Source organism: Triturus cristatus, chromosome 1_2 (assembly GCF_964204655.1).
Source record: "Triturus cristatus chromosome 1_2, aTriCri1.1, whole genome shotgun sequence".
NCBI lineage: Eukaryota > Metazoa > Chordata > Amphibia > Caudata > Salamandridae > Triturus > Triturus cristatus.
The window spans coordinates 987,209,325-987,235,795 of NC_140580.1; the positions used below are offsets into that span (position 1 = coordinate 987,209,325).

Below are 26,471 nucleotides of genomic sequence, written 5' to 3' on the forward strand. Positions count from 1 at the left end.
ACAAGTAAGTGCATCATATTCAAAAAGTTGCAATTTAAAAAAGGCAGAATGACATTGTCTCAAACCTAACACCCTTAATATTGGCAAAATCCATCTTTTTCTTAATAAGGTAGAACATATGCAAAAAAACAGTATATGTATGGGGAACTGAGTAGATATATCATCGCATGGACATGGGCGTAATAATCAGGACCAATCATTCATGTTTAGGAACGATATTAGTCTATAAAAGTTGCCTAAGCGAAACAGCATCCTATCGTAGCCTCCCTTTACTGTTACAAGATAGGATTGCACCCCTGGCCGTATTAATAGCAATTGATTGTCTCTGAATGATGGTTTTATTATGTCGGTAGAGAGTCTATTGGTCTCCAGGAGATCCATACAAACAATCTTTAAGGATTTCCTTGAGATTGAAGTAATGCTGACCGTTTTAAAAAAGTATTCTCGGTGACCCAAATCAACCGTAAAGTTTTTGACATATTTAAACCACGGGATGTGTAACACCCGTTGCAGCTTAAGACATTCATTTAACATGTCTCGATTAAAGCCAGTAGTGGTGCTAGACCATATGTTTTGCCATAGTAAAACTGGCTGAATCTTAATTATGTCCGATATATACGGCAATCCAAGCTCCGCATGGCAGATGTATGTAGCTGTACTATTGGGGACCGCTAGTTAATATCTCAAGAAGACATTCTCGACTAGCTGTAAAGGTTGTAGATCAGCATAACTCCAAATTGCTGCTACTTACATGGCGTTTTAAACACATTTTGCTTTGTATATCTTTATCAATTCGATGAAAGGTCATTTACCCAGTTTTCTTGCAAAGTTCGCCAGTGCTCCCGTCTCTTTTGTGAATAACAATTTTCTAGATAGTATGGCTTTAGCCCAAGAGCCCCATTGAGCATTACTGCTCTCAAACTGATGATCCTGTCTTCCTTCTTTTTTCAAGGATTTATCATCCTCCTAGGTGCAGGGTGGACTTCAGTGAGGTACCCAATTACTCCTTTGCAACCCACAACCACCCTTAACTGATCTGGGTGTTGTTTGTTGGCTTGGACCTCACTGACAACAGTGTTCTTCTTAAGATGCTACAGGTCTCTCATCCTGGTAACGGCAGCAGGTTTTGACATTGGGTAAAAAAAGTAGTGTTATGGTACAGTGCAACATCTTATTCAATTTTGCTGCCTATGTCTTGATCGTGTTCTGCTTTAACTCATTATTCAAAGTCAATGACAATTCCTTGGCCATAAACATCACAACTTTTCCAAGTCATGGGTAGGGGTAACACTTTAGTCACATTCTCAGATTGATTTTATTTCTTTATTTTTGGTGTTTTATATAGCACGATCATGACCCTTCTAGGTATCAGAGCGCTGTACAAATAGCAAAATAAGTTAAGACACAGAGAACATAGGCAATAAACCAATAGAGATGCAGTTAGTGGTATGTTGTATAAATAGCAAATGGTTTGTAACAGCAAAAGAACAAAAGAAACAGTCATGAAACAAAATATATACAGTAAACACAAGGGAATTTGAGTACTGGATGTACAGAAATGTATATAGGCAAGATAGTTCAAACTTCAAGAGATAAGGACTACTGCTGAAGGTATCTATTCAGCTACAACAATAAAAAATCTTTTTTGAAGGAGGTAGTAGAAGGATTAGATCCAATTTCAGGAGAAATTGCGTTCCATATTCTAGGAGTAGGACCCGAAAAGGAACGCTTAAAAGTTTTCTTTTTGTTGAACTTCCGTGGCTTCAACAATAGTGAGTTAGAAGGTCTTAGAGAGCGACTCCCACCCGATAGTTCATGACGGGTGTGTTGTGATGAAGAGCCTTATGGGAACTGAGGCCCATCTCATTAGAGAGAAAATCTCATTTGACCCTAGAAGGTCTATCGCTTCATCATGATTTTCTTAGCAACAAGACAATGGTCAGCCGTCTGATACGGTCCATCCTTTTCCAAATGGTCCTAAACACTAATCCTTGAAGTGACAGAAGAATTGTTGGTCTCTTCTTGGCTGTGGAAGCATTAAGAGCTCCATATCTTTTCTCCACTGCCAGCTTGGGTGTGTTCACCCCACCACTCTCAATGGCCTCTAGCCTGTCCATGACCGCTATCCCCATAACTTAAGTTCCATAAACACACCTTCTTGAAAAGCCTCTACAATGAAGCCATTAGAGCCTTCCTTCATTTGGTGAGATTATGTGCCACCTCCAGTGGCAATGTAGGAAGAAAGAAATGTTTCTTGGAGTTTAGTGTCCTTGGGTACCCCACCAATAATATTAACACATCATGGCAGATACTTAGACTCGAAGCCATCCACACTGATGGTATTGTTTGCCCATGGTAGATTCAGGGACAGACGTGGTCTTGGCAGATCCTGTTAATGACACTGATAAGAGTGGAATTTCCACATTCATTGGAAGAGGCTGCAATGGCAATGCATTCTGGATCTGTTCTGGAAAGCTCCTGCCCCCTCTGGGCCACACTCCAAGGGGTAGTGCGTTCCTGCAGACGTTGTGAGCCCTGTACTGGCACCTCCCGATGCCATTCCCCATGACCTCTGACCCCACAGCAAAAAAATAAGTTGCAGCCTGCCGACGTGCTGTCCCCCTTTCTTTCTGAAATGCCCTCAGCACTGATGCAGATGTTTCTGTGGAAGACAACTATGCCACTACTCAGAGCCGTCAACATGAGAAGACATCCGTGGGAAGAGGGCAAAGGTTAATGTGTACTTGATGTTCCTATGGCAAAGAACCGTCATCATTGTCAGATCTGCCAGGATGAAGAAGATTTTCCACGTCCACTTCAGTGCTTTTGCATTGTCGAACAAAGATTATGGACGTACAGAAGCGGATGATTCGGGGGCTGATAACCTCCTTCACAATTACAGTACTGATGCTGGCCTATTTTGGATTTGCAAAATTTAAGAGGCTGGACACTTCACCAGAAGGGGTTCATCATTTATCCTTCTTGTCCTTCTTCAAAGGAAGTTTCCTCCTTTGTGATTGTGATCCGAAAAGTATCTCAAGCCTTGCAAGTGACGTTGGCCTCTGTGGAGCAGGAGTCTAGCATTTTGACTCGGATCTTGCAGCCCTCCTCCTCATTGATTGAACTCTGGCTTCCTTTCAATAAGGCCCTCTTTTATCCTGCCATGGTTGTACTGAAGAAACCCCCTTCAGATCTAGCAGTCCAGATGAAGATAGCCAGATGTCATAGCCTGCTCAATATGACACCCACTTTTCTCACTTTTCACTGGAAAGTCAGATTGTTTGGCATTCTTCTTTAAGCAGAATTAGAATACCTTGCCCACAGAATCTCCAATAGAGAGTCAAAGAAAAATCTTTGCATCTAGCAGCCTGCCCTATGCAGCGCTAATACCACTTGCCTCCCGGGCCAATATCTTCATGCCCTATGGTAGTTGGCAAACATAGATGTGGTCAGCGTGCTGGAACACATCAGTAAGTCATTTCTGACCTAGTTAGTGATTGTTTTGATGTATCCAAGATGGTCTTGGTTCTATGGACCCTGTAGCGCTCTCAATGAATATAGTGGTCATGCTGTGCCGTCATGCTTGGATCCACTCCTCTGGTTTCTTTGGAAATATCCAAGCCACAGTCATGGACGTTATCCTTGAAGAGGAGCAGTCTGTAATGGACAAAGCTGACTTCTTCATGGAGAATTCCAAGAACAATAGAGCTTCAGCTGGCACACTGGGCCCTCCCCTATGCGGCAGTTCCACCAACTGGCTCGTCCAGGGCAGTACGTTCCTGCCAGAGACCACTTTCTCATCGCCAACAGCTATTCCACACTTTTCTTGGCACTGATGTATCTAGGATGTTTACCCTGTTTTTACACACTTTTCTGGAAAGCTGGGATGCACTGCTTAGTGTCTACTCCTTTCCAGAAAGATGCCCCCACTTGAACACTTTATCAGGAGTGAAGGTGGATGACCCCTGCCAACCCTATGTTGCCCACTTGCCATGTATTAAAAAATAAAAAATAAATAAAAGCCCATCTACTCAAAACGATGTAGGACAGGGAGGAATGGGAACTATCACAGGCTTCCCACTGCTAGGTTGACAATATGAGAGCCTGGAAAGAGATTTGAGAAGCTTACAGCTCTCCCAGTGGTCAGTGCGCAATTGGGAACTAAGTACTTTTAGAGCTGTGCACCGATCATGGCTCGCAGCAATATAATAAATAAATTTCTACCTAGAATATTTTATAAGTTAAATTATCTTTTCTGTTCGATGTCACTCCAGCTACTTGGTTTCACCATCAATCCTTAACACGTCAGTCTCTCCTTCATATCTGATATACACCTTTGAAGACGGATGCCTTGTTTTTAATGCTTTTAGTACCGTGCGGTGACAGATTAGGTGAAGGTAGTAATTTGACTTCAAGGCTGTTTCATTTATGTGGCCTACCAATTGGTAATGTATTAGTCAAACTCAACACCATTTTCAGTGCTGTTTGGTGAAATGCCACTAGATCAGTCCTACGCCTCATTGTGAAACAGGTCAAGTATGCGTCTCTATAGTATATACAGTAGAGGCCTGATAACCACACCTTCCAAAGTTACAGCACTACAGGATCTCTTTGTCTGTTTTGCACATTGTAAAGAGGTGACTTAATCACATAGACATCTGGCTGTCATGTCATCTGATAATCCCTTTATTGTAGGTATTTTATTAACTTCCATATACTCAAGCTTGGAAAACGTTGCTCTGTCAGCCTAGACTTCCTTGCATACATTTGTTAAATTAACTCAGGAAACAGTGCTTTAATCTTTCTTTTAGATGTGATGCAAACAAGCATCTGAGCGTATGAATGTCTGTTAATGGTTCCCCACCTCATTGAGGCATGAGGGAACTGTCAGGGTTCCGATAGTGGAACCATATCTGGCTCCCTGTTGAAAATCTCTTCCCAATGACTGATCCACAGGGATCCCTGGATCACTGTGTTGGAAAGCCCACACTCTATGTGAAAGTCCTTCTGACACATTTTGTTCCTGCCATGGACTGCTGTGCAATGCAGGGTGATATGTGGCAAGAAAAACCCATCAGTTGCTACAGTGTGCAGGAAGAGAACTGCCTGTGCCTCAGGACCACAGTTATTTCTTCTTATCAGTTTTGCAAAAATAAAATTCCCAAATTAGGGTATATTTCTGAAATACAAAAGAACAATGTCAAACAGCTGCAATGACATGGCTGCAGGACTGGCATTACACTTTTGGAATAAGTGCTGCCTCTGTGTTGTTGGTAGCACTTTCAGCAAAATCATCCTCCTTCCACCTGTAAGTGTCTCTTTATTTGGCAGGAGGTCTTGTTCCCGGCAGGCAGAGGTGGACCCTCCACTGCCCTAGTGGATTGTGAACCACCTGATGAACGTTTAATGACCCCCATAGTGTAGTAAGAGCATAGGTAGGTTCAGTGGCCGAGTAAGTGATGACAAAAGGGCATGTTTTCATACACGGTCACTCAAATTTTATGAGTATGTAGGAAATCTGTTGAGGCTGGTTTACTATAATTTGTATTGGATCTGTGTTTTCTATCACCATTGGACACATCAGACCTCTGTTGCCCCACCATTTGGGCTGGCCAATGAGTAGATACCAAAAGCAGGAGAATATCCTCTCCCAGGACCCATTATTGAGAGCAAGGGGCGCAGGTCCTGCCAATGGTCAATGAGGAGAAACACCAACCCCGTGAGAATTTTTTTGGGGGAGATATAATGTCCTTGTCACGTCAACTGCATATAGACAGTTTGTGGATATTTCACCTTGGGGGAAACACTGACACACTCTTGGTGGGGCTCTTTGCCTTGCGGTGATTTTGCTGCCCTCCCCCCTCTTATCTGCACTTGTTTCTTTTCTTTATGGGGAAGCCCCTTATGCCACAGTTTCTTTTTTAGGTCAAAGCCTACTAAACAGCACATCTGTCTGGTTGCTAAATATTTCTTGTGGACATTCTGAAAGCTGACCTAAGAATGCATTCCGCCCATTGCTTACCATTGGCCTTGTGGTTTGTAACTCACATTTGCTTGCTTTCTATTTGCTGGCTTTATTTGTTTTAGGCTGTCCAGCATGTGGTTGTGCCTCCTGTGGAGCATAGTCTGTTTACTCCATGCTTCCACAAGTGCTTGCTTTCTGTAAACAGACCTTTACATTTTGTTCTTATCTTGTCACATTTTTGGTTGATGCCTACTTTTCTTTCTCGGTACAAAAAGGGGTGGTGATGTACGGAGCATCAGAACCAATCAAACACTCACACCCAGTCAACAGATCTGGGTTTGATCCATCACCGTTTTTTAGCCCACTCTGCCACCCCAGTTCAGACATGGCCATATGCAAATCAGTCTGACCCTGTGCCTGATGGGAACAGTACAGCCCGAACTGCCAAGCCATGCCTTCCCTGGACCGGAAACAAGCTTCCTAGGACCGGTTTCTGGCATTTCAGCCGTCTTCAGCCAGGCTTGCTTGAATCCAGTGGCAAAGTGAGCAAGGGACTCACGTCTGAGCATACCCTGCCAACTTATGGCGAACAAAGCGGTACAAAAAGGGGTGGTGATGGACGGAGCATCAGAACCAATCAAACACTCACACCCAGTCAACAGATCTGGGTTTGATCCATCACCGTTTTTTAGCCCACTCTGCCACCCCAGTTCAGACATGGCCATATGCAAATCAGTCTGACCCTGTGCCTCATGGGAACAGTACAGCCCGAACTGCCAAGCCATGCCTTCCCTGGACCGGAAACAAGCTTCCTAGGACCGGTTTCTGGCATTTCAGCCGTCTTCAGCCAGGCTTGCTTGAATCCAGTGGCAAAGTGAGCAAGGGACTCACGTCTGAGCATACCCTGCCAACTTATGGCGAACAAAGCGGTACAAAAAGGGGTGATGATGGACGGAGCATCAGAACCAATCAAACACTCACACCCAGTCAACAGATCTGGGTTTGATCCATCACCGTTTTTTAGCCCACTCTGCCACCCCAGTTCAGACATGGCCATATGCAAATCAGTCTGACCCTGTGCCTCATGGGAACAGTACAGCCCGAACTGCCAAGCCATGCCTTCCCTGGACCGGAAACAAGCTTCCTAGGACCGGTTTCTGGCATTTCAGCCGTCTTCAGCCAGGCTTGCTTGAATCCAGTGGCAAAGTGAGCAAGGGACTCACGTCTGAGCATACCCTGCCAACTTATGGCGAACAAAGCGGTACAAAAAGGGGTGGTGATGGACGGAGCATCAGAACCAATCAAACACTCACACCCAGTCAACAGATCTGGGTTTGATCCATCACTGTTTTTTAGCCCACTCTGCCACCCCAGTTCAGACATGGCCATATGCAAATCAGTCTGACCCTGTGCCTCATGGGAACAGTACAGCCCGAACTGCCAAGCCATGCCTTCCCTGGACCGGAAACAAGCTTCCTAGGACCGGTTTCTGGCATTTCAGCCGTCTTCAGCCAGGCTTGCTTGAATCCAGTGGCAAAGTGAGCAAGGGACGCACGTCTGAGCATACCCTGCCAACTTATGGCGAACAAAGCGGTACAAAAAGGGGTGGTGATGGACGGAGCATCAGAACCAATCAAACACTCACACCCAGTCAACAGATCTGGGTTTGATCCATCACTGTTTTTTAGCCCACTCTGCCACCCCAGTTCAGACATGGCCATATGCAAATCAGTCTGACCCTGTGCCTCATGGGAACAGTACAGCCCGAACTGCCAAGCCATGCCTTCCCTGGACCGGAAACAAGCTTCCTAGGACCGGTTTCTGGCATTTCAGCCGTCTTCAGCCAGGCTTGCTTGAATCCAGTGGCAAAGTGAGCAAGGAACTCACGTCTGAGCATACCCTGCCAACTTATGGCGAACAAAGCGGTACAAAAAGGGGTGGTGATGGACGGAGCATCAGAACCAATCAAACACTCACACCCAGTCAACAGATCTGGGTTTGATCCATCACCGTTTTTTAGCCCACTCTGCCACCCCAGTTCAGACATGGCCATATGCAAATCAGTCTGACCCTGTGCCTCATGGGAACAGTACAGCCCGAACTGCCAAGCCATGCCTTCCCTGGACCGGAAACAAGCTTCCTAGGACCGGTTTCTGGCATTTCAGCCGTCTTCAGCCAGGCTTGCTTGAATCCAGTGGCAAAGTGAGCAAGGGACTCACGTCTGAGCATACCCTGCCAACTTATGGCGAACAAAGCGGTACAAAAAGGGGTGGTGATGGACGGAGCATCAGAACCAATCAAACACTCACACCCAGTCAACAGATCTGGGTTTGATCCATCACCGTTTTTAGCCCACTCTGCCACCCCAGTTCAGACATGGCCATATGCAAATCAGTCTGACCCTGTGCCTCATGGGAACAGTACAGCCCGAACTGCCAAGCCATGCCTTCCCTGGACCGGAAACAAGCTTCCTAGGACCGGTTTCTGGCATTTCAGCCGTCTTCAGCCAGGCTTGCTTGAATCCAGTGGCAAAGTGAGCAAGGGACTCACGTCTGAGCATACCCTGCCAACTTATGGCGAACAAAGCGGTACAAAAAGGGGTGATGATGGACGGAGCATCAGAACCAATCAAACACTCACACCCAGTCAACAGATCTGGGTTTGATCCATCACCGTTTTTTAGCCCACTCTGCCACCCCAGTTCAGACATGGCCATATGCAAATCAGTCTGACCCTGTGCCTCATGGGAACAGTACAACCCGAACTGCCAAGCCATGCCTTCCCTGGACCGGAAACAAGCTTCCTAGGACCGGTTTCTGGCATTTCAGCCGTCTTCAGCCAGGCTTGCTTGAATCCAGTGGCAAAGTGAGCAAGGGACTCACGTCTGAGCATACCCTGCCAACTTATGGCGAACAAAGCGGTACAAAAAGGGGTGGTGATGGACGGAGCATCAGAACCAATCAAACACTCACACCCAGTCAACAGATCTGGGTTTGATCCATCACCGTTTTTTAGCCCACTCTGCCACCCCAGTTCAGACATGGCCATATGCAAATCAGTCTGACCCTGTGCCTCATGGGAACAGTACAGCCCGAACTGCCAAGCCATGCCTTCCCTGGACCGGAAACAAGCTTCCTAGGACCGGTTTCTGGCATTTCAGCCGTCTTCAGCCAGGCTTGCTTGAATCCAGTGGCAAAGTGAGCAAGGGACGCACGCCTGAGCATACCCTGCCAACTTATGGCGAACAAAGCGGTACAAAAAGGGGTGGTGATGGACGGAGCATCAGAACCAATCAAACACTCACACCCAGTCAACAGATCTGGGTTTGATCCATCACCGTTTTTTAGCCCACTCTGCCACCCCAGTTCAGACATGGCCATATGCAAATCAGTCTGACCCTGTGCCTCATGGGAACAGTACAGCCCGAACTGCCAAGCCATGCCTTCCCTGGACCGGAAACAAGCTTCCTAGGACCGGTTTCTGGCATTTCAGCCGTCTTCAGCCAGGCTTGCTTGAATCCAGTGGCAAAGTGAGCAAGGAACTCACGTCTGAGCATACCCTGCCAACTTATGGCGAACAAAGCGGTACAAAAAGGGGTGGTGATGGACGGAGCATCAGAACCAATCAAACACTCACACCCAGTCAACAGATCTGGGTTTGATCCATCACCGTTTTTTAGCCCACTCTGCCACCCCAGTTCAGACATGGCCATATGCAAATCAGTCTGACCCTGTGCCTCATGGGAACAGTACAGCCCGAACTGCCAAGCCATGCCTTCCCTGGACCGGAAACAAGCTTCCTAGGACCGGTTTCTGGCATTTCAGCCGTCTTCAGCCAGGCTTGCTTGAATCCAGTGGCAAAGTGAGCAAGGGACTCACGTCTGAGCATACCCTGCCAACTTATGGCGAACAAAGCGGTACAAAAAGGGGTGGTGATGGACGGAGCATCAGAACCAATCAAACACTCACACCCAGTCAACAGATCTGGGTTTGATCCATCACCGTTTTTTAGCCCACTCTGCCACCCCAGTTCAGACATGGCCATATGCAAATCAGTCTGACCCTGTGCCTCATGGGAACAGTACAGCCCGAACTGCCAAGCCATGCCTTCCCTGGACCGGAAACAAGCTTCCTAGGACCGGTTTCTGGCATTTCAGCCGTCTTCAGCCAGGCTTGCTTGAATCCAGTGGCAAAGTGAGCAAGGGACTCACGTCTGAGCATACCCTGCCAACTTATGGCGAACAAAGCGGTACAAAAAGGGGTGGTGATGGACGGAGCATCAGAACCAATCAAACACTCACACCCAGTCAACAGATCTGGGTTTGATCCATCACCGTTTTTTAGCCCACTCTGCCACCCCAGTTCAGACATGGCCATATGCAAATCAGTCTGACCCTGTGCCTCATGGGAACAGTACAGCCCGAACTGCCAAGCCATGCCTTCCCTGGACCGGAAACAAGCTTCCTAGGACCGGTTTCTGGCATTTCAGCCGTCTTCAGCCAGGCTTGCTTGAATCCAGTGGCAAAGTGAGCAAGGGACTCACGTCTGAGCATACCCTGCCAACTTATGGCGAACAAAGCGGTACTTTGCCACTGGATTCAAGCAAGCCTGGCTGAAGACGGCTGAAATGCCAGAAACCGGTCCTAGGAAGCTTGTTTCCGGTCCAGGGAAGGCATGGCTTGGCAGTTCGGGCTGGACTGTTCCCATGAGGCACAGGGTCAGACTGATTTGCATATGGTCATGTCTGAACTGGGGTGGCAGAGTGGGCTAAAGAACGGTGATGGATCAAACCCAGATCTGTTGACTGGGTGTGAGTGTTTGATTGGTTCTGATGCTCCGTCCATCACCACCCCCTTTTGTACCGCTTTGTTCGCCATAAGTTGGCAGGGTATGCTCAGACGTGAGTCCCTTGCGCACTTTGCCACTGGATTCAAGCAAGCCTGGCTGAAGACGGCTGAAATGCGAGAAACCGGTCCTAGGAAGCTTGTTTCCGGTCCAGGGAAGGCATGGCTTGGCAGTTCGGGCTGGACTGTTCCCATGAGGCACAGGGTCAGACTGATTTGCATATGGTCATGTCTGAACTGGGGTGGCAGAGTGGGCTAAAGAACGGTGATGGATCAAACCCAGATCTGTTGACTGGGTGTGAGTGTTTGATTGGTTCTGATGCTCCGTCCATCACCACCCCCTTTTGTACCGCTTTGTTCGCCATAAGTTGGCAGGGTATGCTCAGACGTGAGTCCCTTGCGCACTTTGCCACTGGATTCAAGCAAGCCTGGCTGAAGACGGCTGAAATGCCAGAAACCGGTCCTAGGAAGCTTGTTTCCGGTCCAGGGAAGGCATGGCTTGGCAGTTCGGGTTGGACTGTTCCCATGAGGCACAGGGTCAGACTGATTTGCATATGGGCATGTCTGAACTGGGGTGGCAGAGTGGGCTAAAGAACGGTGATTGATCAAACCCAGATCTGTTGACTGGGTGTGAGTGTTTGATTGGTTCTGATGCTCCGTCCATCACCACCCCCTTTTGTACCGCTTTGTTCGCCATAAGTTGGCAGGGTATGCTCAGACGTGAGTCCCTTGCGCACTTTGCCACTGGATTCAAGCAAGCCTGGCTGAAGACGGCTGAAATGCCAGAAACCGGTCCTAGGAAGCTTGTTTCCGGTCCAGGGAAGGCATGGCTTGGCAGTTCGGGCTGGACTGTTCCCATGAGGCACAGGGTCAGACTGATTTGCATATGGTCATGTCTGAACTGGGGTGGCAGAGTGGGCTAAAGAACGGTGATGGATCAAACCCAGATCTGTTGACTGGGTGTGAGTGTTTGATTGGTTCTGATGCTCCGTCCATCACCACCCCCTTTTGTACCGCTTTGTTCGCCATAAGTTGGCAGGGTATGCTCAGACGTGAGTCCCTTGCGCACTTTGCCACTGGATTCAAGCAAGCCTGGCTGAAGACGGCTGAAATGCCAGAAACCGGTCCTAGGAAGCTTGTTTCCGGTCCAGGGAAGGCATGGCTTGGCAGTTCGGGCTGGACTGTTCCCATGAGGCACAGGGTCAGACTGATTTGCATATGGTCATGTCTGAACTGGGGTGGCAGAGTGGGCTAAAGAACGGTGATGGATCAAACCCAGATCTGTTGACTGGGTGTGAGTGTTTGATTGGTTCTGATGCTCCGTCCATCACCACCCCCTTTTGTACCGCTTTGTTCGCCATAAGTTGGCAGGGTATGCTCAGACGTGAGTCCCTTGCGCACTTTGCCACTGGATTCAAGCAAGCCTGGCTGAAGACGGCTGAAATGCCAGAAACCGGTCCTAGGAAGCTTGTTTCCGGTCCAGGGAAGGCATGGCTTGGCAGTTCGGGCTGGACTGTTCCCATGAGGCACAGGGTCAGACTGATTTGCATATGGTCATGTCTGAACTGGGGTGGCAGAGTGGGCTAAAGAACGGTGATGGATCAAACCCAGATCTGTTGACTGGGTGTGAGTGTTTGATTGGTTCTGATGCTCCGTCCATCACCACCCCCTTTTGTACCGCTTTGTTCGCCATAAGTTGGCAGGGTATGCTCAGACGTGAGCCCCTTGCGCACTTTGCCACTGGATTCAAGCAAGCCTGGCTGAAGACGGCTGAAATGCCAGAAACCGGTCCTAGGAAGCTTGTTTCCGGTCCAGGGAAGGCATGGCTTTGCAGTTCGGGCTGGACTGTTCCCATGAGGCACAGGGTCAGACTGATTTGCATATGGTCATGTCTAAACTGGGGTGGCAAAGTGGGCTAAAGAACGGTGATGGATCAAACCCAGATCTGTTGACTGGGTGCGAGTGTTTGATTGGTTCTGATGCTCCGTCCATCACCACCCCCTTTTGTACCGCTTTGTTCGCCATAAGTTGGCAGGGTATGCTCAGACGTGAGTCCCTTGCGCACTTTGCCACTGGATTCAAGCAAGCCTGGCTGAAGACGGCTGAAATGCCAGAAACCGGTCCTAGGAAGCTTGTTTCCGGTCCAGGGAAGGCATGGCTTGGCAGTTCGGGCTGGACTGTTCCCATGAGGCACAGGGTCAGACTGATTTGCATATGGTCATGTCTGAACTGGGGTGGCAGAGTGGGCTAAAGAACGGTGATGGATCAAACCCAGATCTGTTGACTGGGTGTGAGTGTTTGATTGGTTCTGATGCTCCGTCCATCACCACCCCCTTTTGTACCGCTTTGTTCGCCATAAGTTGGCAGGGTATGCTCAGACGTGAGTCCCTTGCGCACTTTGCCACTGGATTCAAGCAAGCCTGGCTGAAGACGGCTGAAATGCCAGAAACCGGTCCTAGGAAGCTTGTTTCCGGTCCAGGGAAGGCATGGCTTGGCAGTTCGGGCTGGACTGTTCCCATGAGGCACAGGGTCAGACTGATTTGCATATGGTCATGTCTGAACTGGGGTGGCAGAGTGGGCTAAAGAACGGTGATGGATCAAACCCAGATCTGTTGACTGGGTGTGAGTGTTTGATTGGTTCTGATGCTCCGTCCATCACCACCCCCTTTTGTACCACTTTGTTCGCCATAAGTTGGCAGGGTATGCTCAGACGTGAGTCCCTTGCGCACTTTGCCACTGGATTCATGCAAGCCTGGCTGAAGACGGCTGAAATGCCAGAAACCGGTCCTAGGAAGCTTGTTTCCGGTCCAGGGAAGGCATGGCTTGGCAGTTCGGGCTGGACTGTTCCCATGAGGCACAGGGTCAGACTGATTTGCATATGGTCATGTCTGAACTGGGGTGGCAGAGTGGGCTAAAGAACGGTGATGGATCAAACCCAGATCTGTTGACTGGGTGCGAGTGTTTGATTGGTTCTGATGCTCCGTCCATCACCACCCCCTTTTGTACTACTTTTCTTTCTCTGACTTCAAAGTGGGAGGATTTATCTGATAGTCTGGGTGTGTGAAAGGAACGGCTTGTTCTTGGCATGTGTAGCTCCGATTCACATGCTGTGCATACTTTTGCCATCTAGTGTTGGGCCTGGACGTGTACAACTTGTTTAAATGTCTGTAAATTAACTGTACGAACATTTCAGAATATATCGGAATTAAGAAAGTGTGCTCAATACACTAGGGGATGCCATTTCCACACATTGTTTGCGCGTTGTATAGTTTTATCAGGAAAACGATATGTCTGTGCAAATATAATGAATGAAACAACAGGAAACGAACGCACTCAAGTTTGTTGTTGATTTCAATATGTAAGATAGGGTGGGTGGTGCTGGTGGGTTAATCCTCCTGAGGGAAAGGATGAGTATAATTCAACAATAGCACTATCCTCCGTAGAGGGGCGTCCCCCACTCGCACTTGAACAATGAAGTTTTCAAATTTGATTAGCATTCATAACAAATTTTGGTTGTTGTTATCCAAATCAATTTTATTCATATATAACTTTTCTCTCTTTCTAGAGAGTTCCCATTCGTATTTATATAACCAATACGTAATTGATGTGTATTCCAAAATCAACGTGGTATATCGTTATACAAAAATCAGATTTGTTTCAAACCGCCCAATTCATTTTGGGCCGTAGCCCTTCCTCAGGGGAAAAATTTCTGCAAATATTCAAAAATAAATATACATCAGTCATGGCACAAGACATCGTAAATGGCTATCTTCTTTGCTTCAATATAAATACAGATACCAAAAAATGGTGGAAAATTGTGAATCGTATAAGTAGTGAAATACGATAAAAAGTCACATGCTGCATGATTAAATGCGTAATCATCACGTGACGTGTAACGGTGGCGATGAAAAAAAGTATCAAGCTTACAATCGGATGTGAAAATTGAAAAGGTGGTACCCCGGTGGAATATTATATGCAGCAAAGGATGAGGTCTACTTGAACGTGAAAAAAGGTGCAAAGATATTCGTGCCCGGAAAGACAAAATATTTACAAAGGAAATCAAAATCTACAAATATAACTCTAAAAGAACGACAAGTTTTGGCACAACTAGCATCAAATACTGAAATCACCATTTGTCAGGCTAACAAAGGGGGAGCGATGGTCATTTTGGATACTAGCTACTATCTACAAAACGTTAACCAACACGTTGGAGACATCAACACGTACACACTCCTAGATTTCAACCCCACAAGTGAATTTAAAAAAATCTTGATGAACATTCTTAATCAGTATCTCGACAATGGCACCATCACAAAGGAGGACAAAGAATACCTTTTCAAAAAGATTCCCGCAGTCCCCTATCTATATATGATCCCACAAATACACAAGCATGCCACGTTACCACCTTTTCGACCAATTGTATCTACTGTGAATTCTATTAATGAACCGATAGGGAAATACCTAGACAGACATTTACAACCATTGGTACAAAACATGAACACGTACATCAAGGACACCACGGATTTTCTCAACATATTGGAAAGTTTTAAAACCAAAATTACAGACCATACCATTCTATGTACAATAGACGTAAAATCGTTATATAATTCTATTCCTCACAACTTGGGAATCATAGCGGTTGAATCGATATTGATCACCAGCGAAAAAGATCATTCTCTGAAGATATTTTTAATGGAACTCTTGCACTTCACCTTGTATCATTCCTACTTCAAATGGCAAGAAACATTTTATAAAGCGGTACAAAAGGGGGTGGTGATGGACGGAGCATCAGAACCTATCAAACACTCACACCCAGTCAACAGATCTGGGTTTGATCCAACACCGTTCTTTAGCCCACTCTGCCACCCCAGTTCAGACATGGCCATATGCAAATCAGTCTGACCCTGTGCCTCATGGGGACAGTCCAGCCCGAACTGCCAAGCCATGCCTTCCCTGGACCGGTAACCAGCTTCCCCCCTTTTGTACAGCTAAGAAAAATTTTATATACAGTCATCGGGCACACACTTATGCAAATCTGTTTATGTATCGATTTGAACTGGACAACATCTTAAATCAAAAGATATGGCAAAAACACTTCATTACATACAAGCGATACATCGATGACATATTCGTACTTTGGGATGGTCCAGAAGAATCTGTATTAAAAGCAATTGAATATTTTAATAAGGTCGATGAGAGAATTGAATTTACAGCATCCATCAGTTCACATCTAATTACCTTTCTTGATACCAGCATCAAGATTTTCAATAGACAACTTATGACCGAGGTACATACCAAACCTACAGATCGTAACAACTTACTTCACTTTCATTCATTCCACCAGCCTGCATTGAAAAAACATTTGCCATACTCTCAGCTACTACGACTCAAAAGAATATCATCAACTAAGGAAGCATATGAAAACAGCACGGACATTTGTATAAAGAAATTCCTGGATAGAGGATATCCTCCCAGAATAATTCAAGATGCACGAATTAAAGCACAAACGATAACAAGAGAAGATTTACTCAAACTCAAAAATAAAGAGTGACACCAAAAGATTAGTATTTGTGTCGAAGTATTCCACTGAGAGCTTTCGTATCAAAAAAATTATACTGATGTATGTTAAAATCTGAAACAGATTTCAATGGAATTTTTTAATCCAATCCGAGATTTGCCTACCAATGTACTCGTAATTTACATCAACTTCTCAAGAAACCCATAAGTGAACCAATGGAATTCAAAGGCACCATACCATGTTACAACTGTGGTAATTGCAACGCCATTATCAAAGGTGATACCATTAGACACCCTCATACAGGAGTTCTAATCAAACTTAAAGTAACATCCAACTGTAATAGTGACAATGTTATATATTTTCTTAAATGCCCGTGTGGACTCGCATATGTTGGCAAAACTGAACGCAAAGTAAGAATTCGTATGAATGAACATAAGAGCAATATTCGTACCAGAAATTCAAAATCACCTGTTGCCGTTCACTTCAATGAATTTAAACACAACATTAGCCAACTTCGCTTCTGTGTCCTTGAACAAATCACACTCACTCCTGGTCGTGATCTTACACAATTTTTACTACAACGTGAAACGTATTGGATTTACCGTCTCAATACCACCAGCCCTAATGGACTCAATGAAAAACTTGAATTTAGTTGCTTTCTTTGAGATTTCTGACATATGAATCTGATTACATGAATATCTCTCAATGTTACAATTTGTTTACAGTATGCATCCTTAGTTACGGTTTTCACATGCATGTTGATTTTATGAATAGTATGTTTATTTTGATGATTTTTCACGACATGTCTCTTCATTACACAGTTTTGTATTATATATCTATTGTATTCACATCTACGGGGGTTGCACATTACCTTAGAACCTATTCGTGAAACGTGATCCAGCTGATCTGCCGGGTCATTAATCGGGTAAAAATCCACAAAACTACAGCTTCTTCCATTTCTGTTCAACATGTGACTCGTGATATTTTTAACTTTATTTACGATACGGTTTCGTTTAACACGCGATATTTTTTCATATTCCTTCCCCACTTATTCGCTATTATTTAGTATTCACTTTTCAACCATTCTGTTCAAGAATGATAATAGAATGTCTAATACATTTCCATTACGCGATCTCAACGTGTCAGGTGACCGCTGACATCACTACTTAGCGCCACACTTTCAGACTTCCACTCCAACCGGAAGTTCGACCGCATTTACCTCTCCGAGGAACTTCTCACATATATATTGGGTAAGCCTCCTATTTCAGGGGACTCAACCGCACAACCTTGTTACCGTTTAGTTTTTTCACGAACGCATAAAACCTTTGCTTTCTGCTTTTCAGAAACGCGAATACGTGGATTATCAACATTATGAAAAACGTCTCCATGTTGTTTCTAGTAAGATTTGTTACCTCCGTTTCGCACACATAGTATTCCACATCGTCACCTACCTCACATTATTTTTCTTCACCCACTCACTACCCACTCTCACATTCTATCAGAAACCTGATTCCGCTGTGTTTCCGGGCACGAATATCTTTGCACCTTTTTTCACGTTCCAGTAGACCTCATCCTTTCCTGCATATAATATTCCACCGGGATACCACCTTTTCTATTTTCACATCCGATTGCAAGCTTGATACTTTTTTCATTGCCACCGTTACACGTCACGTGATAACTACGCATTTAATCATGCAGCATGTGACTTTTTATCGTATTTCACTACTTACACGATTCACAATTTTCCACCATTTTTTGGTATCTGTATTTATATTGAAGCAAAGAAGATAGCCCTTTACGATGTCTGGTGCCATGACTGATGTATAATTATTTTTGAATATTTACAGAAATTTTGCCCCTGAGGAAGGGCTACGGCCCGAAATGCATTGGACGGTTTGAAACAAATCAGATTTTTTGTATAACGATATACCACGTTGATTTTGGAATACACATCAATTACGTATTGATTATATAAATACGAATGGGAACTCTCTAGAAAGAGATAAGTTATAAATGAATAAAATTGATTTGGGTAACAACAACCAAAATTTGTTATGAATGCTAATCAAATTTGAAAACTTCATTCTTTGAGTGTGAGTGGGGGACGCCCCTCTACGGAGGATAGTGCTACTGTGCAAATATAATGGTCATTTCAATTCAAAATGTGTTGTCTGTAATGGCAGTGCAATACCACACCGTGCATACTCCACTTTACAACACTCTACTTCACTCAGTGCTGCTCTAGGCCCCTCCCCTCCGCGCCACTTCATTCCATGCCACTCTACTCTACTCTGTCACACTACCACACTTCACTCTACGACACTCCACAGCACTCTATGCCAACCCACTATGTCACTGTCTTCCACTCTGTGCCACTCCACTCTGTGCCACTCCACTCTGTGCCACTCTACTCTGACACTCTACAACAAGAGTGGATTTGTGGACCTGCCTTGCAGCTTGTAGAGTCCACTGTAACAGCCAGACAAGGTCTTCCCTACAACCTGTGAGGCCGCCAATGACATCTGATTGACCTGGTGTACTTAATTCCTATGGTACAGTGTTCTGCCACCCCCTGGGACTTTAATTTAGTATTTTTAAATGCTAATACTCAAACCTTTCATGCCAATGGCATCTAGCAAAGTAAGGGTTCTTTAATGCAAGCAGCTTTTTCTAGTGGCTGCGTGCCTGGCCAGGTGCAAAAGCGAGCTTGGCTCTTTGCACCTCAGAGCAGATCATAAGCAGAGGGGTTCTCTGGACTTGCTGCTCTTTTATTCTGAAACTGTTGTCTGGGTTTCAGTGGAACAAAGAAAGGATCCTTCTGACGTTTGTTGGCTTGGCAGTTCTGGCTGGACTTTTCCCATGAGTAACAGGGTCAAGATTGATTTGCATTTGGCTGGGTCTGAACTGGGGTGGCGAAGTGATCTAAAGAACGATGATGGATTTAATCCAGATCTGTGCCTGGGGGTGAGTGTCTGAAAAGTTTCAGCGTTCCCTCCATCCTCTCCTTGTTTTGCTTTGTTCATTGTTCGGTCTCATGGCTCATTGACTAAGGAGACCTGTTTGTACTGCACGTTTATCTGGCTTGGGGGAAAGACTTTAGGTTTTCGGACCTCTGACTTTTGGTGACAGTGATGGTGGATTAACAGCTGCTATGTGTCACCATTGCCAGTTGGCCCCCATCCTCCAAGTCCAAGACATTGTCTCGCCTTAACACCCTAATAAACTCCTTCGTTCGTCCAGTCTCTCCCTAGCTGCGGTCCCTAAAATCAACAGGATGAGAAGTGGTGATCGTTCCTTTTGCTTTACTTCTGCCAAGCTAGGGAATGCACTCCCCCCTCCACCTACGATCAGAACCAAATCTCCTTCCCTTCCGTAAACTTCTGAAAACGTGTATTTTTTTCAAAACCCCACCTATTAAGCTGTCGTGACCTGCCTCTCTCTCGGCTAGCACTGGGACGCCTTCGGGTAGCCATGCGCTCAACAAATATCCATAACATAACATACGATCCTGTGTCGCCCATGTACACAGTGCACGGTCCCAGCCTCTATCGGTGTCGGGGAACTCTCAGCAGATTGCCTCATGCCAATTCTGCAGCCATATTTTTGCTAGCCATATGCTAGCAGCTGCTAAACCACCATCACAGTCACCAAGAGTCAGAGGTCCATAGGCATCCTGCGCCACTGCATTTCAGAGTTTTCCTCGTGGAAGGATGCAGAGTTTCACCAGGAAGAGGTTGCCTGCAGCTTTTTCACCCGGGCCTTAGCTGCCCAATTCTGTTTTCCTTTTTCTCCTTCCTTCTCTTTTTTCAACTGCGTTGGAATCTATTCTACCCACAAACTGATGGTAAAGAGTCCGGGTGTAAGAGTGGGCTTGCCTCCACTGTAACCTGCTACTTTAGTCCCATGGCCCTTCCCATTATCCATGACATGCCACTAACTTTTAACACACTTTCGGTTTCTGCCTTTAAATTACAGGGAAGTGGCCAGGTGGGCCGTAGTGAGTTTGAAAGCTCTAGATTAATGAGCCACTAATGCACTTTCTGATGCCGCCACAGGGCTACCTACAAATTGAGAGTGGGAAAGAGACTGACTGGGTCACGTTACAGGTAATTTTACGCTTCTCGTCTGTGCTCGATTTATTTACATTTAATATCAGATAAGCCGTTGATGTGTTCCTGGGTGAGAATGAATTATTTCCACCACAAACAACGCACAAGGTCGTTGGTGAAGAATGGAACAATACAATACTTGTACATTACATATAATGGAAGTTTCATATGTGTACGACTCTATACTGATTGCTAGGGGCTGCTGCAGGAGCTGGGTTGAGTGGAAGTTGCTGCTGGGTTGGGTCAGCCACTTAGGTCCCTGAGGCAGAAGAAGTGGGATTTTAGGGCAAACATGAAAGGTTTGGCTTGAAGCTCGCCTGGGGAGACAGTCCAATGAAGGTGTTCGAGATGATCAAAGAACTGACCAAGGATAGGGCACACACAGGGTGGTGTAATGGGGGTTGAGGATTTGAAAGTGCTGCACTTCTGTTGATATGCGACAAGACTTTGTGGCGGTAGAGTGAGGTAAGTGTACCTCAACTGTTTGAGGTAGCAAAGCTTACGTTTTGTCGAGGTGGGAGAAGGAGTACTGTGAGTGATCGACTTGGTGTGGACAGTTGCTGCTGCTCCTGTGGAACAAAAAGTGTGAGTGACTTTCCTGGATGTTAAGTACTTGACCCCCAGTGGTGGGAGAGGTGCTAGACACCAGCCTAATGCTGCAGTCAGAATACATGTTATAATACCTTGCAGAATGAGGGGAAAAGACAGGCATTTTTTAGAAGTCATACAGTGGATACTGCGATGAACTTATTTTAGTCTTTGAGGTTAAGCATGGGGGATCCGGGTGCAATTTACGGTCTGATAGGTATGAGATAGTGAAGGCTGGAGGTGAGATTGCACGAGTGTAAAGGAGAAGATTTCTGCCATTAGCAAATAAGTGATGAGGGAAGACCGAGCACATGAGATCATTGAGGGAAGCGGTGCACATGGTGAAAACGAGTCTGCCCTGGACGGGCTGCGACTGAGCCTCGGACTTTGGTCACTGGTAGGATGCGGGTGAAGGCTGAGATGCACCAGGAGGCAGAAAAGGAGAGGTTAGAGACCGAGATGGGAGAGGTAGCCCCATTGAGGGCTGTACCAGTGATTCCTATGGAAGGAAGAATATCTAGCATGGGGCAATGGTCAGCTGTGTCACATGCAGAGGAAAGGTCAATTGGAGGTGGCAGGCTCTGGAGAGTAGTGGGTTCAGTAGGTCATAGAGGGTGAAATAGTGTCACTTGGTTGAACACCAAAGGCCTTTTTCAGAGTGAGGGGGATAAGATCCTTTGTTGGCACATAGCAGATATTACCTCTACCGTATTACAGGTGCTAAATAAAGCCTATACCGCATCCTGTAATAGGGCAGACGGGACATCCGCATCCATATGTAACAGAGTATCCTGTCCGCCATGTCTAAATGAGGTCTTAAGTGTCAGACAGGAGCATAGTTAGAAATAGAGGAGCATTCAGCCATTGATTTAAGCAATGGGATTAGCACAGCACTTTTGAATCACTGCAAGTAAAATGCCAGAGGGAAAAAAGAGTGATTGAATAGTTTAAGGCTATTTCTCCTATACACCTTCATCAGACCACACTTTGGGGCTGATTACGATGTCGGACGGAGTTGACTCTGCCCGACATCGTCTTGGTCATGGGACCGATCGACACCCGGTCGGCGGTCCCGACCGGCCCATTTGGATGCAACCGAACACTGTTTGGTCGCATTCCTATATTTTACACTGGGAGCATGTATTCTGGCCGTAAACCGGTCGGGATGCATGCTCCCATTGTAAAATGGAAGGTGCAGTTCATTCCTGCACCCCGTGGCAGGCACCACCTAAAGGCCGTGCACCAAAGGGGTGGCCTGCTGTGGGCCCCCAAAGTCGAGTTTGACAGCCTCTCTGTATCGGAAAGGCCGGCACGGAAAGGCGGCTGAAACCTGTCATCGTAATCTCGAGGGTGGAAAGAGCTGCCCTTGGGATTGTTGGCCGCATTCTGACTGCCGGACGACCTCCCCGAGCCCGCCAAAAGCCAGCCTGAATGACCGTTCGGATTCCTTTCCGGCCTCCTCCATTGTAATGAGGCTGTCAGAAAGGAATCCGACTGGCATATTACGATGCGATCGGAAAGGCTCCGACTGATGGTCGGAGCCTTTTCTGACCACATCGTAATCGGCCCTTGGTCTCTTTCATGGTACATTTCAGCTTGACCAGAGCCATAGATTTGTTGGACTTCGTTTTTAAGTGTATGTGTGATCTTGGGCAATAACCAATTTGCAAACTCAAATTAGAACACTGAGGAACATGTTTCATCTAATGAAAATGAATGGCCTTCATCAGGTTTAAGATTCCAATCGGATGTGTATTGAATTTCGTATGGGTTCGTTTTTCCATAGCTCCCTGTTGCTCTTGAGTTTCTCTTTCTTATTTTTTAACCTGTACTGCACCCCGAACGTACCATTTTGCCCCTCCCTTCTTCATGTGTCCAAGACACTCTTTGCCCTTTTAGAAAACTTTTTATTTTTCACACGCGGACCCTTCTATAATACACTCCTGCCGAGAGTTGCAAAAAGTAGCGCAGATCTCCATTCCTCAGCAGGGGCGCCCCTTAATCCCGCCCCAGGAAACCGGTAACTCCTTAGGCCCATCACTTGTGTTTGTTAGTCGGATCTTGCCACCGTGGCTGTCAGAAGTATTGATAATGTGAAGTAATCAGTGGACCACGAAGAGCTATTACTGGTAAGTAATCCAACCCATGTATGTTAAAGTTGGAACTGGAGTCTCAGTCGCGTGGCGAAGGCTTGAAGATGCTGTTGTGCTGCTCTGCGTTTTGTTGTCGTGGGTGACAGTGCAAGGGCAGTGTGATGGATTCCGCGTTGCTAATTAATGCATCAGGCTTGGAGGCGGACGGGTGGGGAAGGGAGCCCGCGCTCGCCCTGTTGTTACAAGATCCCCCGTAGCCTTGCTGCGGGGGCAGCGGGCGATCATTACACTGAACTGCGCCTTCTCATTCCAGAGAGAGACGTTGCTACGGCAGCTGGAGACGAATCAGCTGGACATTGACGCCACTCTGGAGGAGCTCTCGGTGCAGCAGGAGACCGAGGACCAGAACTACGAACTGTACGTGCCCCTCCCCCTCCCTTCGTGTGTGGCTGTGTGTACTGCGCAGGCTGTAACTTTACGCAAGCGGTGGGAGCTGGGGTCATGGGTCACGCTTCCAAGCTCTTACAGTTCATCACTAGCAAACTTGTCCGTTCCTATGCAGGGCGCGGGTTCTCTTCTGAAGAACTGTGGGAGGGAGGTTTTGCTCAGGTCAGAGGTCAGACGGACAGGCCCCGCTGCGCAGGAGTATCTGTATGCGAACAGACCCCTCTCCGAGTGCAGTTTGTTTGCATTCATTGCCCTCGAGTCTTGTTTCGTTTAATGAAGTAACCTTTGGGAGGTTTTGCTCAGGTCAGAGGTCAGACGGACAGGCCCCGCTGCGCAGGAGTATCTGTATGCGAACAGACCCCTCTCCAAGTGCAGTTTGTTTGCATTCATTGCCCTCGAGTCTTGTTTCGTTTAATGAAGTAACCTTTGGGAGGTTTTGCTCAGGTCAGAGGTCAGACGGACAGGCCCCGCTGCGCAGGAGTATCTGTATGCGAACAGACCCCTCTCCAAGTGCAGTTTGTTTGCATTCATTGCCCTCGAGTCTTGTTTCGTTTAATGAAGTAACCTTTGTGGCCTTGGAGCACAACAGAGCTGTCTGTAGGGGGCTTTCAGGAGGGGGTGAGGATGGGGCGGGGAGCCTGGTGTTAAGCTGCACACCTTCAAGGCCTGCGTTGCAGGTTTCCTTCCCACCTCCCCGCCCCTTCCGGTTTGTAGCCGGTCCTGTCTTGAATTTGTTGTGTACCCACTTTGACTGTGTCCGTATTTAGGTTTGGCGGAGAGAGTGCTTTAAGTCTCACCAACCTCTTGATGGTCAAAAAAACGCAAAACAAACACATGTACGAGCTTTCAATCATCCTAGCTTAATCCATTGGTCTATTCACATGTTGTTTTCACCCATCACAGCCTACCGCATTGAGCAGAGGGTCTGCCCACTTCAGCCATTGGTTCTCTTCACCGTGAGTGACTGCATTTCATTCTAGCTCTTGTGCACCACCTTCTAGAAAGTAGTCCACCTTGTCTGGCGCTGGTAGGCTATTCTCTGATCTATTCTCTGCTATGGTTTCATATTTTCATTCATTTATTTTAGCCATGCCATTTTTTAACTTTGTTTGCAATTATACGCGATCTAACTTTAGACAGCAGCAGTTTTACTTTTTATTATTTTGACTTTTTTAATGTCTTTTGCATGTTTTTGAAGAAAAAAGATAAATAAACGGAAAAAAATCAGGCCTGGCAAGGACCATTAATTTTGTTAATGCTTGCTTTGAGTTTGAAGGCAAACCCTGTTGGAGAAGTTCCGGATTTCTTACCCTGCTGGAGGAATTGCAGACCGCTCTTATATTTACACCCATTTTCTTCTCTGCGTTTCTGCCAAGGACAACTTTGATTAGTTTTTCCACACACAAAATGATTCTCTTATTCTGTTGATAGTTACCATACAACCTTGCCATAAGACTGATCCATACTACAAAATCTTTTTATAATACCATACTGTGGTATTTCTGGACTACGTGCTACAAACCATCAGATGGCTAAGTAAGTAATATATTTATTGTACAGTTAGTTAAAACCTTTACAAAAACGACGATCTCTTATAAAACTGTAAAACTTCAATTTAAAAGGCTAGTAGCCGCAATTAAGAACACAGTAAAAATTGCAAAGAGATTGAGTCCCGCAGCCCTGGTGGGGCCACAGTCCAAGTTCTTCATTTTTTGTAGTTGGAGTTTTAGTAGCAGTTCAGAAAGTAAGATAACCTCCCTGGTCAGAATCTTAGCAGCAAAAATGAGGGAGACGATTAGATACAGGTTAAAGTGCGTATTGCAGCCACGACTTTTTTGGCCCAGTACAAAGTGGCCGAGGTTAGCCTGGTAATGTTTTTCTTCAAGGCTTGGATGTGCAAGAGTGCTTAGTACTTGGTGTAATAAAGGCGCTGTCAGAGACTTTTGCATAGAGGGTCAGCAGGCCGGTTCCAACCCGGCTCTAATGCCACTTCTCAGGTAATCTAGTTGTATCTTTTTTAGTCTGAGATCAGCAGCAGTTAAGAATTTTACCAGGCAACAGCTTAGTTGAATATTTTCACCAGAGAAGCTTGCTAGCACCGCTTGCCTACAGGACCATATTTGTTTCTTGTTGAAGAATGGTCTAAGTAGTGACCGGCGCTCCTGCATTAATTCCCTGCATATGTTTATGATGTGCATTGTGTCCTCCTCTCCTTCCCCGCAGAGACGACAAATTGCCGGCTTCGGATGGTGTAACCACGGAGGCAAGTGATATGCCATTGGCAATATGCCTAACCGGAATCTCAGGAACTTCTCTTTTGTGATTTTAGAGAAGTTAGATTGGAGGTATGCTTCTGGGTTCGCTTTGCTGTAGGACTGTACATTGAGCCAGCCGTGTATGCGTTCTGACGAGACGGCTTTGTCTTCTATGATAGATTCATTTTTGACAGTGTTAATTACTATTTTTTAGGTCTCGCTGAGTTAGCATTTTGTAGATGAGATTTCAAAGTGCTGCTGGCTGGCCTAGCGCTTGCGTTCATGCGAGCGTGCACGCGCGCAGCCGGCCGCCAGCAGTCTTTCATGGGTCATTAGAACCGTGATTACTTTCACTTTCGCAAAAGTAAAGAAATAGAAAAAAATATCTATTTCTTTACTTTTGCTATAATCGCGGCACCCGCGCTTTACTTTTAATGTTCAAAGTAAAGCGCCGGTGCTGCGATGCTCGTTCTTGCGCGCGCGGCCTATCCTTGTTATTTTTGAGATTATTACAAATCCAGGAAATAAACCGGTAGCCGGCGATGACTCAACTGAGATAGTTTTGTTTGATAAAAGTCTATTTAAAGTGACACTACCCTGGAATGTAAAATTATTTTGAACTCCTGCTTCAACAGTTCAACGGACATTCTTTT

At 46.1% G+C, this 26,471-nt stretch overlaps 1 protein-coding gene across 3 annotated transcripts in view; it reads left to right on the forward strand.

Moving 5' to 3' along the window:
- Positions 1 to 26,471, forward strand: part of RABL6 (RAB, member RAS oncogene family like 6) — a 374,256-nt gene that overhangs the window by 182,690 nt on the left and 165,095 nt on the right. For all 3 annotated transcript variants that reach the window (XR_014963001.1, XM_085610983.1, XM_085610992.1), the window contains exon 8: positions 23,430 to 23,533. Coding sequence is in view for 2 of the 3 variants with exons in the window: in XM_085610983.1 (XP_085467109.1) it covers positions 23,430 to 23,533 (104 nt within the window). In the remaining variant the exon portion in view is untranslated. The remainder of the gene's footprint in view (positions 1 to 23,429; positions 23,534 to 26,471) is intronic.